At 49.6% G+C, this 15,985-nt stretch overlaps 1 protein-coding gene and 1 non-coding gene across 2 annotated transcripts in view; one reads left to right on the forward strand and one right to left on the reverse strand.

Annotated features, from left to right (window-relative positions):
• Window positions 1-815: 815 nt before the first annotated feature.
• Window positions 816-888, reverse strand: TRNAW-CCA (transfer RNA tryptophan (anticodon CCA)). Its single transcript has one exon. It is a non-coding gene; the product is annotated as a tRNA-Trp (tRNA).
• A 4,557-nt stretch (window positions 889-5,445) lies between these two features.
• DGLUCY (D-glutamate cyclase) overlaps window positions 5,446-15,985 on the forward strand; it is a 48,121-nt gene continuing 37,581 nt past the window's right edge. The window contains 5 exon segments of the mRNA XM_049705863.1: window positions 5,446-5,548; window positions 10,003-10,156; window positions 12,263-12,461; window positions 15,147-15,269; window positions 15,272-15,299. Of these exon segments, the coding sequence (XP_049561820.1) occupies window positions 5,446-5,548; window positions 10,003-10,156; window positions 12,263-12,461; window positions 15,147-15,269; window positions 15,272-15,299 (607 nt within the window).

The raw sequence follows: 15,985 nt of genomic DNA on the forward strand, positions 1-15,985 counted from the left end.
TTCCCGGACCGGGGCACGAACCCGTGCCCCCTGCATCGGCAGGTGGACTCTCAACCACTGCGCCACCAGGAAAGCCCTATTTCTTATCATTTTAAAATTTTGAAACAATCACAAAGTGACAGAAAAATTGCAAGGGCAGTACCAAAAAAAAAAAAAACACCTCTTTTTTTCTTGAACTCTTTGAGAATAAGATGCCCTGATCCTCATCATTTTCCCATACTTTCCTGTGTTTTTCTATAAACAAAGACACTTTCTTACCTCACCACAATCCAACCACCAACACCAGAAATCTGACACAGATTCATAACCACCATGGAATGCTCAGACTCTGTCCAAGGTTTGCCAAGCATCGCAATAGTGTCTTTTATCACAACAGGGTCCAGCTCAGAACCACTCTGGCATGTACGGATGTCTTTTATGACCTTGACACTTTTGAAGATCACAGACTTTGTAGAATGTCTGTCTAAGGTTTCCTCATGGTCAGATTCAGGTGATGCATCTCTGGCAGAAAAATCACAGCAGTGACACTGTGCTCTTCTTGCACCCTGCCAAGGGGTTCACCATTGTGATTTGTTTCTATACTAATGATGTGCACTTTGATCCCATGATTAAGGTGGTGTCTACCAGGTTTCACCACTATAAAGTTAGTCTTTTCCTCCTTTCTGATTAATAGGCATTTTATGGGGAGGTACTTTATTTATTTATTTAGGCTGCACTGGGTCTTAGTTGTGGCACACGGGATCTTCATTGCAGCATGCAGGATCTTTTAGTTGCGTCATGTAGACTCTTAGTTGCGGCATGCATGTGGGATCTAGTTCCCCAGCCAGGGATTGAACCTGGGCCTCCTGCATTGGGAGCAAGGAGTCTTACCCACTGGACCACCAGGGAAGTCCCTGGGGAGGTACTTTGAAACTAGGTAAATATCACATGCCTCATCAACTTTAATTATTTTTTATATCCGTATAGACTTATGGATTCCTGTATTAGTGAGTTATACTCCATTCCCATCATTATTTAAAGTGCACCTTGGCCCCAGCTTGACCAGTGAGAGCCCCTTCGATCTGTGTCCTTTCTGTATGGGCCCATCATTCTTTGAGCACATCCATGTGCTTTCTGGCATGACAAGATGTTCAAGGCTTATCTTCTGTTCTTGCCTCAGTTCTGGAAATCAGCCTCTTCTCCAAGGAGTCTTAATTCATTTTAATGGAAAATGGTATTTAGAATCCAAGATCTGGGCAGTAGATGTGCTCATTCCTATTGAGATGTTGCTGCTCCCAGGCAGGGCTAAGGAATATATGTTTCTCTGCAAACACACACATACACAGATACACTCCTTACCCTCTGATACCATTTGCCAGGCTGCCATTCCCCAACACTCTGAAGAATCCCCCCTTACCCTGATCAGGCTGTGACACCACAGGCCAGGCCACCCTCCGTGGGGATGTCCTCCTCATTACTTGGCCCTGACCCCCACCTTGGGCCTTCATGGCTTCCTGCCCTCCATCCCCACCATGGACTCCTATCTCTCCACTCCACCTAACGACTTTAGGACAAAATTGTTTAGGAAGAGGAAGTGGAAGGGACCACCACTGACTTTGGTTGAAAGTAATTGTATTGCTAACAATCCTTTGCATATTGGGAACACTTGTGTCTGACCTATTAAATAGACAATTCTAATCATGACTGCCAGCATTTCCCCAATCTTTTGTCTCTGTTATTGTAATGAAAAAAATTTATGAAATATTTATACAGCCAGGATGCCGTCTTCCTTACAGCAACATCTACTTTGCAAATTCGCAGTTGTGTTTAGGCTGCCACCAGCAACCTTCTTGGCAAACATTGAGCAACTCCCACCACAAAAATTAATGAGTGAAGACAAGGTCTGTACACCTACTTAATTCCATGCTTCCGTTATCAAATTATAGGACTCTGGGGAGGTGATCCAGGGACAGCTACAGAAACCAGAAATGGAGTTTTGTAACACTGTGAACTGCCTTGTAGTGAATAATGAGATCTTTGGCTAGACTGTGAATATCAAGGAAATGGGCTGTGTCTTCTACTATTTTTTGTACCCCTCAAGGTCAGGTCCTAAGTATGATCTGTGTACGTGCATATGTGATGCCTCCCGGGCTTGCTGGCCGACAGAGCTGTGACGGCTTCCTCATGGTAGTGAGGGAGAGAGAGCGTGAGTTACGAGATCTGACAGATGCCTGTTGGGCTTTATCCCCCTTGACCTCCGTGATCACAAATTGTTCTTTAAGACACTTGCTTCTTTGGCTGCTGAGCCGCATCTCCTGCCTCCCTGGCTGCCTCGTCTTCGTTGCCTTTGTACTACCGTCAGGTGGACGGTAGGGATGTACCATAGTTTAGCTTCTCCTCTACTTAACCAGTCCTCCATGTATTTAAGCAGCCTCTATTAGGTTGTTTCTAAATTGTTTCTATTATAAACAGTGCTGCCTCTGTGCTGGCATTATCTCATCCACTTTTGAACACATCTGGAGGTTATATTCCCAGAATTGGATTGCTTGGGTAAAGCAGAGGAATGACTTTCTAATGGTAGAATTTCAGTCATCTGTGACAGGCACAGATAAGATATGTTTACACTGAGGCTTTGGGTGTTTCAGATCCTGCTAAGGAATTGATTGGCCATGGGTCCTCCTCTCTGGCATATTCGATACTGGGGAATGATATTTGTGGGTTTGATAGTTTGTTATTCTCTAAGGAGAAAAGAGAGACCTCACAGCAGAAAGGTGGCTTCTTGGAGTCTGACCAAGTCTTACTGACTGGATCCCATCTGACCTTACTTCTAGAGTAAGACCTAGCAGGACAACGCAACACCTGGGCCACTCAGCAGTGAGTTCATGGAGGTCCTGAGAAGCCTGAGTCCAGGGATCAGTCCACAAAGAAACATGTTTGAACCCTGGCCCCAGAATCACCTTGTGGGGAAAGGGACAAGGCCTCTGATGGTCCTGAGGATGTGATTCCTATTAGCACCACAGGATAGATGATGGATGGGTGGGTGGATGGACGTAAGGTTGGATGGATACATAGATACATAGAAAATATCCATAGATAAATAGGCATTGATCAAGCAAGCATGAACTTAGACTTGCTTTTGAATTTGGGCTCTGCTACTTCCTATTTACGGAACTTCTTTGACTTCCCTGAGCCCCAGTTTCCTTGCCTATAGTGGGAATGTCTTCTTTGTGGGGCAGTGGTGGGGAGCCACTGGTTGTAAACCAATGAGGGTGAAGGGCCCAGCACAGTGCCTGGCCCACAGTGCTCTCCCTATCATTTATTTTATGACTGACTTGCTCTGGTTGGTTACTGAGGGCATTTCTTTGGCAGGAGCCAATGAACATGTATTTCATGCTCTGTTTGGCCCCTGCCTTCAAGGGAACGACCCTGTTGAGTGGGGGTCCTCGACCTTCTTTCCCTCCCAGCGTGCACAGCCAGTGACATTAAGTGCCTGGCACGCTCCCCGCATGCATTGCACAGGGCAGGATTTCTAGCTACACTCATCTATCTCCAGGCTAGGGAAGTAACATTATTATAGGAATTACCTAGATCCACTTACATTTATATTAAAACAATAAATAAAGGAAAGAAAAGGCAATTACCCTCAGATTTGGGTCTTCTGGCTACTATTTGCAAAACAGCACCCAGCTTGCATCTGCTGCCTTATAGAGCAATAATGGGGAGCGAGGGCCCACAGATACCTGTGGGGTGTCTCATTTCATCGGGTTCAGGGTAAACTCCATTCTCTCCTCCAGATGTGAAGTGAGGTCAGTTATCAGAGGGGTCTGGCCACTGACCCACATGCTTATGGAGTGGTTCTCTCTTCAAACTTTGCTGAATGCCTGGCTGAGGTGCTAAGCCCTCCACAAACCTCAAGGGAGCCACAGACATCCAGGACCTTAGCTGGTACCTTGGATGCTGGGCTAAAAGGACAGGCCTGCCAGGCCCAGCGGGGGCTTGCTCAGTCCGGCAGGCAAGCACAGGCTGGACCTGCCAAAGCAGCTGCTTTAAGCCTCAGTATCTTCAACTGGGGTATGGAATCCAATCTCACCTGACCCTCCCGGCACCCCTACCCCAGCCCATGGGAACCAACTGTCCTCTCCTCTGTGCCTCCACGGCCCTTTGTTCCTGCAGCTATGAAAGCACCTGCAGTCAGTTTCAAATGTATCTCTACCCCTTCCAGGACAGTATCTTTCTATTTTTTGTGTTAGAGATTTTATACAATCTCAAATTCTTCATGAAAATAGCCATGAGGTTTACATGATCTTCTGTCTGGGAGATGAGAGTTGAAAACACTCATTGGTGATTTGGAATTCCATTGGGCTCGTCTCTGTAGATAGAAAGAACTGTGGAAAATCAGGCTTGTCCAGAACCTTCGCTATGGACACTGCCCTTGAATCCTGCTTTCAACCAGCCTACAGTCAGTCATTTAACAGACATGTATGAACTCCCACTTTCATGTCAGGCACTATGCTAGGCACGTGGTATATTTAGATGAGGAGGACATGGGCTGTGCCTTGGAGGCCAACACAACGTGGCTATCTAGCCCTAGATTTTGCTGACATGTTGATGCCTCTCTTTCTAGAGTATAAGAAGTCAATTTATAGGATTATTTTTTGAGTATATTTTCCTAGAGCTTTGAGACTATCTCTATATTTTAAAATTTACAGTTTTTATTCATTCACCAAAAATCTGTATAAGACACTGTGCCTATAATAGTGGTGAGAGGAGGGGATATAAAGAAGAAAACATAAAATCTCTACCTTCTAGGTCCTAAATCTAAATAACAGAAGTCATATGTAGACAGAAAATCTAGCCTATTAATTCCTTTGTGAGCTCACGTGGTATGCATTCGTTTCTTCACTTACTCGTAAGTAGGTTTGGTGTGTGCTACGTCCTTAGGCTGTGATAAGTGCTCTGGGGGCTGAGGAAGAGCCCTAAGTTATGGACTTACCCTCTAGGCACTCGGGGTCTCTCTGGGAGAGAGAAAGGGGGTTCAGGGTCAAGTAGAACATCAGGCTGACTACAACTCCAGGCCCAAATCAGTGGCTCAAAGAATGCTTTGGGGGCAAGGCAGCTCAGCGCCAGCCAGCACGAGCCTGTTGGGTACATCTTGGAGGCAGAAGATTCTGAACCAGTTCTGAGGAATGGAAAGGCCTTCTGGGAGGGAGGCAGGGAGGACATTCCAGGCCAGAGAAAGAGCATCTTGAAGTGTCAGGAATTTCTCATTAGAAACTGAGACATGAAGGGGATGGGGCTGGGCAAGAACTTGCTCCAAATAACAACCACCCCAGGACAGGGCCAGGAGCAGCCCTGGGCAGGTCGGGAGGCAGTCCTGATGCTGCATCTGCTGCCTTCCAGGGAGCTGTGCTTTCTCATCTGTCCCTCCCTGTCCCATAACCCGGATCCTCTGTGGCCCATCCAGGGATGACCTTCCCACTCCCCCTGAAGTCCCGCCTTCCCTCTGCTGTGAGGAGTTTGATTCTACAGAAGAAACCAAACCTCAGAAACATGTCCAGCATGGCTAGGGGTGAGTGGTGCTAAGATGTTAAAAAAAAATTCCCTGGAAATACCAGCCATGTAGGGCCCAGGAACTCCTGAGACGCCTAGCTTCTGCACGGGAGACGGCAAGTCAGAGCAGAAGGAGATTCTCGCTGGTCACTAATTAACTTCCCAGAAGGAGCGGGCACCTTGGACCAGACTCAGGTGCGAAGGCTATCACCAACCAGCTCTGCTTGGTCCCCAAGCTCCATAGGCAGAACCGCCAACGACCTCCGGTGATGGAAAGGTTTTCCCTTCTGGGAAAAGTGCCCCCATGTTACGCCGCATTTTAATCTGCTTTCGATTCAGACCAAGTCTCCCTCCTTGGACTGGTGGCACCCATCTCCCTACTACATCCCGGGAGTGACGCCCAAGGCTCTAAAAGGTCCTGCAAGAGAAAACAGATATCCAAATTGTCACTGACCTGGATCCCAGCAAAATTTCACAACGGGAAAGACTTTTCTGGTTCTGGTGGAGTCACCAGCAACACAGATTAAAATACTAAAGCAGGACAATTTTCCTTGTTTATGGACACGTCCGGCCTCTGTCGCTATTTGTGGGCCAACAATTATCTAGTCTTGCCTAACAAACCACCCCAAACTTAGTGGTTTAAACCATAATTCTGCCCTGAGGCTGGGCTCCACGGGTGTCCACTGGGCTAGACAACCAAGATGGCTTCTTCCTCACATGTCTGGAGTGTCCACTGGGATGGCTGGAACCACTGGGACTAGCCTCTCATTTCTCTCTCTAGGAAGCCCCTCTAGCAGTGGAAGCCAAACTTCTTTACGGAGTAGCTCAGGCCTCCGTGGGAGATATTCCCAGAGGACAAGCCCTAATGCACAAGCACATATTAAGCCTCTGCTTGCATCACACCTCCTAATGTCCCGTTAGCACAGCAAGTCATGTGGCCCAGGCCAGCGTCAAGGGGGAGGGGGCTCCTAATGATGTGAATACCGGGAAGTGTGCTTTACAGAGTCAGCAAGGAACAGTGGACCACAACCCTTCGTACACATGATGGACCAGCAAACCCTAGCTCAACCAGGTCGACCCTGCTCACTAGAACCTTGGGGGGCCAAGGGCGCAGGTGGCTCCTTACTGGCTGTTGCCGTGGGCAGACTGTGTGACCTCTCTGAGCCTCATCTATTACTGAAAGTAACCACGGAATCTTCCCCACAGAGCTGATGTACATAAGATGCGGGACCCACGTTAGCTGCTGTCTGTCGTGGATTCTCCACAAGGAAAGCAGTCCATTTTGTGGAACAGCTGGCGCTCTCCAGCTTGGGACTACGTCTTCCAGGGCTTTAGATCAGATTAGGAACATTAAAAGGCTTCTGCTGCTTCTTCTTCTTTTTGGTTTCTCTTGTTATTAAGTTTTTTAAAAAAAAATGAAAACGTTGATTTTTGGGTAAAAGGACTCAGAGGACACACTTCATTTCTCGCCACAAAGAAAAAGCTGTCGTGACCTTAGATGGAGCCCGAGACAGCAGACCATAAAGTAGCCCCAGCTCGTGTGTCCACCGTCCCTCCAAAAAGGCACCACGGAGCCTTCTATTCCAGGTCCTGTTACTAATGGGGACGACGCGGGGACTTTCTATGACCAGCAGTAGAGATGAGCAAAACCGAAACACAGTGCCTTCTGAAGTACATTTAATTAAAAAGGAAACAGAGAAGCTTTGTGCACGTAATACCTCGTGATTTATGGTATTAATCCAGTTTGCTCTTGAAACAGGCTTCGGAGGTAAGAAAGGTGTGGAGAGGGGATGGGCGGCCTCTAGGCTGGCTGAATTCCCTTCCCTCACTCCAGATTATTTTTGGAGCACGCTGGGCTTGCTTGAGCCGTGCAGCCAGCTTCCTTGAGCTTTCGGCAGCGGGGGGTGTTCAGTTTGACCTCCTTTGCAAAGTCTGTAGCATTGGCAGGCTCTGTAGGGTTTGAGGTAATGAGTTCCAGGCAGTTAGAGCAGGAGCCAGTCCCAGACTTTCCCTGCAGAGGGTCACATCTGCTTCACTACCCCATGCCCAAGGAGGAAGATGCTGGAGGTGATGGTGGACCCATCCCGGGGAGGCCCATGCCCGCAGCCCAGTGGTGACCTCAGAGGGACACAGGGGTCATCTGTCTGAGGCCTGAATCCTGGCTGTGCCACATACCAGCTGTGTAACCCTGGGAAAGTCATTCTATCTCTCTGAGCCTTACTCTCCTCTTGTATAAAATACAGATGATTGATTACACATGTAAATTACTTAGCACAGAGATCCTGGTACATAATAAGCACTCAGAAAATATTAGCTGACAGATATTATTGCAGAAAAGAAATGCCCACTTGTTGATAGAGCATACCTGGCATTTAGGAGATTTGTCACCAAGGTTATTTCTCCAAAAGAGTATATTTTTCTTTGGGATGATCTTTTTTTTTAAGGAAATAGTCCTTTTTTTTGAAACATAACTTTTCTTGTTTGTTTTTCCTCCAGTTACAGTTTTCCTGCAGATACCTATTTATTGCATAAATTCTAGAATATTGAGGAAAGCACAAAGGAGAAAATTAAAATCACCTACCATCTTGTCAGTGGAGATAGCCGTGATTAACATGAAGATGTGTTTCCTTCTAGTTCTTTCTCTCATCTCCTTTAAAAAGGAGAATAAGCTGAACATAATGTTTTGTTACCTAGTAATGTTCCTTTAATGGTACATCCCAAATATCTTCTAATATCTTTAAATATTTCTTCTGTACCATAATTTTAAATGTCTATACAAGATTCACTGAATGAATGTAACTCCAACCCCTACTTCCCGAATACCGGTGTGTTAGGTAATTTACATACAGGAAAGGACTCAAGGAGTTCTCTTTGAGGTAGGTATGATTACTGCCATCTTATCCATGGGAAAACCAAGCCCAGGGTCACAGCACTGGCCAGAGGCAGAATCAGGATTCAAACTCAGGTTTGTTTGCCTCCAAAGCCAAAGGACTTCCCATTCCAGAGGTGGGCTGGTTGCCCCCGGGGGAGACTGTGGCGTGCACGTGGGGGTCTTCCTCTAAAACTCCAGTAAGACTATCTCTTTGGAGGAGAGTCGAGGATTCTGAGCCTGCCCAGTTAAGAACCTGCCTAGACAAAAGAAGTGAACGGTCTCTTGCCCAAAAAGGACACCCAAATGGCCAATAAAGCATACAAAAAGGCACTCATCTGCATTACTCATCAGGGGAATGCAAATCAAAACCACAGTTCGATGCCACTGGAAAGGCTGGGATGAAAAAGGCAGAGGCAACACCAAGCGTTGAAGCGGGTATGAAGCAACCAGGAACTCACGCGCCCCCTGGTGGGAGTATAAATCGGTACAACTGGGATCGGCTGGGACCTGGGACCGTTTGCTGCAGTGCTGCAACGCTTGCACCTGGACGAACGTCTCCTCGAGCTACAAAATGCGAAGACTAAAAATAACTGTGTGCATGCGCAGTTGGGGCAAATTCTGGACAAAAGATAACAAAAAGACCGAAAAACCCAACTGCCACTTCTCAAGAGCTGGGAGCAAAAACAGGGAGTCAGGAGCAAAAGCAGGGTACTGTGCATGACCCCTGCACTCAACGCCACCAAAAGGGTGGGCAAAACACCTAAGCCACAGCTCCGGCCCAGACCCTAGACACACCCCTACCCTCACCCCATGTAAGGAACCAGCTTACCCTGCGTCGGGAAGCGAGCAAGGGAACCTGTTACTTATTGTCGTTCCCTCCTGCGGCCGCAGGGGCCCCAATAAAGGGGCCAATCACCAAACCCAGAATTTCTTGATTGACCTCTTATCAATTTCTATTGATTGGGGAAGGCCAAGAGCCCTGGTCAATATCACAACCACTTTGGAACCTGCTCGGCCGCATCTACTAAAGCTGAGCAATTATATTTCCTACAACCGTAGGTATGTGCCAAACAGAACCGTGCACACGTGTGCCCAAAATGCATGTACTAAAGGGTTCACGGAGGCACCATTTGTAATAACCTGACACCGGAAGCGATTCAAATATCCATCAGCAATAGTTTTAGGTAGATGCATTGTAGTAATGAGTATACCACAGAGCAATGAGAATGAACCCACTATTGGTGAGTGAAGGAAGGTAGACTCAAAAGACACATACCGTATGATTCCGTTCTAGGAAGAACATGTACGAAGAACAGGCAAAAGGAATCTGTGGCATTAGAAGTCAGGGCAGTGGCTATCCCTGTGGGGGGCGTGTGGAGGATGATGACCAGGAGGGGCATAGGGGGTCCTGGGATGCTGGTAACACTCTGTGTCTTGACCAGGATGCCGGTTCCATGGATGCGTTCATTTTGTGAAAGTTATCAAGCTGTACATGTACGTGCGTTTTTCTGTGTGTATGTTACACTTCAACAAAAAGTTAAGTTAAAAAGCCTCTACAAGAAGGAACTGACTGCATTCTTCCCTTCTCTCACCAAACCCAGGGCTCCAGCCAGCCAGTGTGGTGGCCCTGCCCAGGTCCCTTGCTCCGGCCTTTGAAAAGTTCTGCCAAGTCAACAGTGGCCCTCTGCCGCTGCTGGGCCAAAGTGAGCCAGGCAAGTGGACGTTGCCTGCCCTGGGTGCTGTCCCAGGTACCAGGTAAAAAACCTGAGTTTTCGGGGTTAAAGCTTGGGAGTGGCCAGATGCTGCAGCCAGGTGTGTCTGTCACCAGGAACCTCTCTGTCCAGCCTGGGGGACCCCATGGTGCCTGGCATGGAGCCTCACTCATGACTGTTGCTTTGGAAGGGGCTGCCGTCTTCGCATGTCCACTCCTACCCCTGTCCCCTGCCCCTGCCTCTGCCTCTGCCCTGGGAAAAATCTTTGGGACTACCAAGAAAGTCCAGCCCTGGACAGGTGGCACTGCCATCCGTCCACTTCATTGCCCAAGCTAGAAACCTGACTCCACAGGATTAAGAAGGATATAAAACCACCTGCAATTAAATCCAGAGACAGACATTGTTAATACTGTCATGAATGTTCTCCCAGACTTTTTTTTTTTTTTTTTTTTGCGGTACGCGGGCCTCTCACTGCTGTGGCCTCTCCCGTTGCGGAGCACAGGCTCCGGACGCGCAGGCTCAGCGGCCACGGCTCACAGGCCCAGCCGCTCCGCGGCATGTGGGATCCTCCCGGACCGGGTCACGAACCCGTGTCCCCTGCATCGGCAGGCAGACTCTCAACCACTGTGCCACCAGGGAAGCCCTCCCAGACTTTTAAAATACAACATATGGAATAAATGGCCCTACTGATTCTGCTTCCATAGTAGCACTTGGGGAGCCCACATTTCTCCTGCCCTAGCTCAGGCTCACATCTCTCTCCGAAAATCCTGTGACGTCTTAACTGTTCTCCTTGTCCCACTCTTTCCCTCTCCTATTCTCCCAACCCATCCCCATCTTCTCTCCCCCTGGAGTGACTTTTTCTACATCTGATCACGTGACTCCCTCATTTAAAGTTCTTTGGTGTAGGGACTTCACTGGTGGCGCAGTGGTTAAGATTTCGTGCACCCAATGCAGGGGGCCCGGGTTCAATCCCTCGTCAGGGAACTAGATCCCACATGCATGCCGCAACTAAGGAGCCCACATGCCACAACTAAGGAGCTCCTAAGACCCAGCACAACCAAATACATACATATGTACATAAATAAAATATTTTTTTTTAAATACAGTTCTTTGGTGCCTTCCTGTGGCCTGTACCTTACTTGATATCAGGCCTGTAGTGACCAGGCCCTGGCTCAGTACCTAACCCCCTCCGACAGTCCAGTCATCCCCAACCGTCTCCTCAGAGAAAAAGTTCCCAGGAACATTCTTCTCTTATCATTTGTGGACTCCAGGGGTGGGAGGGGCCTTCAGAGCCCCACCTGGGTCTGAGGTCAGCTCCTTTGCGAGCCCCTCCCATGCTGCCCTCTCAGCGGCTCTTAAGGCCTTGATGCCTCCATGCTGTTCACATGCCGCTCCCTCTGCCTAGGATGTGCTTTCTCCCTTGTCCAGCTGGTGAACTCCTATTCAGCCTTTAGGACCCAGCTCCAGCCTCTCCCCATTTGTGGGAGAGAATGGATTTCTCCCTTCTCTGAGTCACTCCTCTATCTAGGCAGTTAGCACTCACTGCTCTGTATTGCTAGCATCTGATTTCAATGGAGCCTCGCCTGCCAGTGTGGGATTTCAAGCTTCTTAAAGGCTGGCCGTTATCCTCTCCATCACTATAGCCCATCACCTGGCCTGTGCCTGGCACGGAGGAGCGACTCAGCAAAATGGTTTTGGAGTGAATGAAGAATAGGCTTATGACTGAAGACTTTCAACCCTGTGGAGGAGTTTCTCTAAGAGAGCAGAGAAAGACCTTTCCACTGCTAGCACTGAGAGCCTCCTTGTCCCTTTGGTCTGCGGGCCTCGCCTCGATGGCAGAGAGGGCACCATTGTCCTTTTCTTGCTGGTTTGGCTGGTTTCCGGTTGAGGTTACAGGAAATATAATAGGGTAGAGGCAGGGGCTACAGTATATTCATGCTGATTTGATAGTTTCCAGTCTGGAAAGGATGAAGGATGTTGAAGGATGCCAGCAAGGCCCCCTGCCCAAAACTGTGCTCACCACCTTGGTGCTGGTGTCTGAAATTTCAGCCCCAGGTGTCCTCTTCTCCCTCCCCAGTCCTTTTTAAAAATGCATTGTCAGAGTCCATACCGAGTCTGGGGGCCTATGAGCTTTCCCTTGTGTCTCCAGGACGGGCTGTCCCCAGTTCTGGAAGTATGAGTTCGGCACCTGCACAGGCAGCCTGACCTCGCTGGAGGAGTCCTCGGGGCAGCTGAAGGACATGATGGCCTTCCTCCTGGGCAGCAGCTTCTCCCTGGAAGGGGCCTGGGAGAAGGGGGGACTCCCCAGAAGGGACTCAGCAGGCCACGGCCACATGGGTGCATACAAGGTAGGGACGCAATCCACAGGGGCAGAATGACTTGAGAACGTGGGTCATCTTGTATTTTCCTGCAGTGGGGAGAACAATGGTGCAGGAGGCAAGAGACCTAAGCTCTGGCCACTTTCTAGCTGGGCAATCCAGGACAAGCGGTTAACCTCTCTGGGCTTTTTTTCCTCATCTGGAGAATGGGACCACCAGCCTCTCCCCTGCCTACCTCTGTGAGCACCCAGCATGCCCTTGGGAGTGCGAGTCAAGCCCTTCCGGGCAGATCACTGTGCTGTGTAAACCAAACCTGTTTGGAATTTGTCTGGCTCCTTTAACTTCGGGCACCTCAGTGAGATTTTTGAAAAAGCTCCCTGGCAGAGGGGAGAGCGCGCCTGGCTGGGTAAATGCCCAGGGATTTGTGGCAGAGCCTTGGCCAGGCTGTTAGCTGCTAGGTCATGTCTCTGTCAGGAAAGCTGGGTCATGTTCTTGGCCAGAGGCGGCCGCTGGTGGTCACTAATGCAGAGTGGCTGCCTCTCGGATGACGTGCCCGCCACGGGGCCGCCTTCTGCAGTGTTTCTGAGGTTTTATTCCAGCCACTGCTTGTCACGGGGTAGGGAGATGGGGGGAGTGGAGAACCAGATCGCTCGTTCCCCTGACCCCTTCTGGACACTTGTGTGAAGTCTGAGAACATACTCTGCTGGATGGATGGGCAGCCAGTGTCCACAGCCAGCCCCAAGTTTCTTTACGGAGGACGCAGATTGGAGATTTCATCTTGGGTCTGAGACGTTTATTAAAACTTGCCTGGTTTGGGCTCCTGCCAGAGGGGCCCAGGCTGCCTCTGATGAGAAACAAGGCTGCCCACAGTGCGTGCTGCTTTTCATGTGTGAAATATGTGTCTGAGCGGTTTTCTTGACGGTTGGGAAGGGGGGTTGCAGAACCGCAGCTGCTGGCTGGGCCCCTGCAGGGCTGGCCCTGGAACACACCGCTGTCTGTGGCAGGTAGGAGCCGGGAGGGCCTCGCGGCTCATCCTGGCCAGCCTTTCATTTTAGATGCAGAAGCTCAGGCTCGAGAGAGAAAGGGACTTGCCTAAATCCCAAAGCCAGGCTGGAACCCAGGACTCCTGGTTCCCATCTGTAAAATGCCCATAGTGGAGGTGTGCCAATTATAAGATGCTTTGCACAGAGGTGCCCATTGCTGCCCAGAGGACGTGCTCTGCAGAGCCACGGTCTAGCCACACCTCACCATCCCAGTGGATACCAGATAGCTTTCTGTTTAACATCGATGCCTCTGCCCGTTGGCTGCTGGGAGAAATGGCCAGGCTGCCATCATGGATTCGGTTGGCGGCCTTGAGGGGATGCAGGGAGTCCCCCAGAAGGAGGCTCCTTGGCCTTGAGGAGTGCTGCCGGTCTCTTGTGAGTGTCCCTGGCATGTGCTCCCTCCTGAGTGCTGTTCTGCAGACATCAACCTGGCAGGCACACCAAGGTTTCATCCTGCTACTGCCAGGGTGCTAACAGCACGTCCTTCAAGCAGCTACCAAGACTGTCCCAGTGGTGTATCCTCCTGGCCGTGGCCTGAAGCTTTCATAAGCCCCACTACAGGGACCAGAAAACATTCGGGGGGAAAAAAACCAACATAAGCAGGGCAAGTCACACAGGTCATCCTGGGCAGCTTCCACTGAGGCAGGAGGAGTGAGCAGGGCTCAGTGGGGTCTGTGGACTCATGGGGCAGAGGAGACCCTGGGGCCTCCTTCGAGGCTCCCGCTTCCTGGGGACCCTCTGCCTCTGATTCTCCTAGAGGTCTGCATTTGTGTTCACGGGCCCCTTGAGGTCTGAGGAGAAAATTCAGAGGGTCTATGAAATTGGGTGGGAAAAAATTTGCATTTTTTTCATAGCCTCAAACTGAAATGGAGTGTTTCCTTCCGTTATGATTGTAATGAAAGAAAAAAACGACACCACGTCAGCAGCCCCTGTGATTTGGTGGCTGCCCAAAGAAGTTACAGACGTGCCCATGTCACACTACAGTCCCTCCTGACACCTCAGAAATATCCCGTATGTTGATCGCTACTTCACACTTCCAAGGGTAGGTCTCCCATCTTGTTCCTTGCTTGAGTTGCTAATGAAGAAGCAAACCTATCGCCGTATCCTAGTTTTTTCATAATTTGCTAACTGCATTTGCAGCATAATGGGTTTCCTTTGTAATCCTATGCATTTCCTTTTTCACAGTTAAAAATACTACTTCGACGCAGGTCCGTAGCTGCACCAGACTTCCAAAGGGGTCCAGGGTGAGTACAAAATTAAGATTCTCTGTTTTAGACCAATAATTACCAGCAATCTTCCTCATCTCTATGTCACATAAAAGTAGAAGCTAGGGGGCTTCCCTGGTGGCGCAGTGGTTGAGAGTCCGCCTGCCGATGCAGGGGACATGGGTGCGTGCCCCGGTCCGGGAAGATCCCACGTGCCGTGGAGCAGCTGGGCCCATGAGCCATGGCCTCTGAGCCTGCGCGTCCGGAGCGTGTGCTCCGCAACGGGAGAGGCCACAACAGTGAGAGGCCCACGTACCACAAAAAAAAAAAAAAAAAGTAGAAGCTATATTTTTATGATGGCTACTTGGACCTCCTCCTTCACTGAGCTGCTTTGAACTCTTGGTTCTGAGGGCTTTCATCTGTGCTGATTCTATTTTTTAACATTTTTTCATTTGATTTCTTGGCAGACAGAGGTGCCTTGTGCCACCATTGCTGGCTTTTGCTGCCCTCTGGTGGTCACAGTGAGGCCCGTTCCCAAGGACAAACTGGAACAGCTGGTGCAGGCCTGTTGCTCCGTGGGGGGCGAGCATATGGACAACCGGTTCACACTGGCGACCCAGGTCAGTGTCCACTCTCTTTCATGATTCTGACAGCTGCACGTGGACTTCTGCCTGAGAAGACGGGAACTTGCTGTGTTCCTGAGTTCCCCTGACGTGTCCTCATCTTTCCCAGCGGTCCTGGGGGTTAAGGCCCTGGACAAGACCCAGATTCCTGCAGTAGCACCAGGGCTGGGTTTGCAGGTGCCCTTCAGGTTTGAAGGTGACGCCCCTGGCAGAATAGCCAGCCTAACCCATTGGTCCCTGTGAACTTCAAGTGAACCAGGGGTTGGGGAAGCAGGTGGTGGAGGATGTCAGCAGAGCTATTTGCCTTGAAATTTGAAATCATAGTAACCGCTAATCTAGGCTATTGTTCAGTGGCATATCTGGGCAGGGGACAGCTTCCTTCCAAATGTTAACTTGAGCCGAAAGCCATTGATCCCCAGTGTATTAACTCAATCTGCTGGCAAGTGAGCAGATCCAAGCGTGGAAGCTTCCCAGGCCTCTTGGAGGCTCTCAGAGGTCCTGATGAGAGCTTGGGATTGGGTCTTGGGTGAGAGTCAGAGTTCAGAGTAATTGAACTCACTCAGCTGCTTAACAAACAAAATCAGACAAAGCCCGGCCTTCTGCAAAAATGCAACCAGCACCTGTCACCTCCCTCACAGAAAGATGGTCTCAGGACCACCCAAAGCAGCGTGTCGGCAGTTTTA

Source organism: Orcinus orca, chromosome 2 (assembly GCF_937001465.1).
Source record: "Orcinus orca chromosome 2, mOrcOrc1.1, whole genome shotgun sequence".
Classification (NCBI taxonomy): Eukaryota; Metazoa; Chordata; class Mammalia; order Artiodactyla; family Delphinidae; genus Orcinus; species Orcinus orca.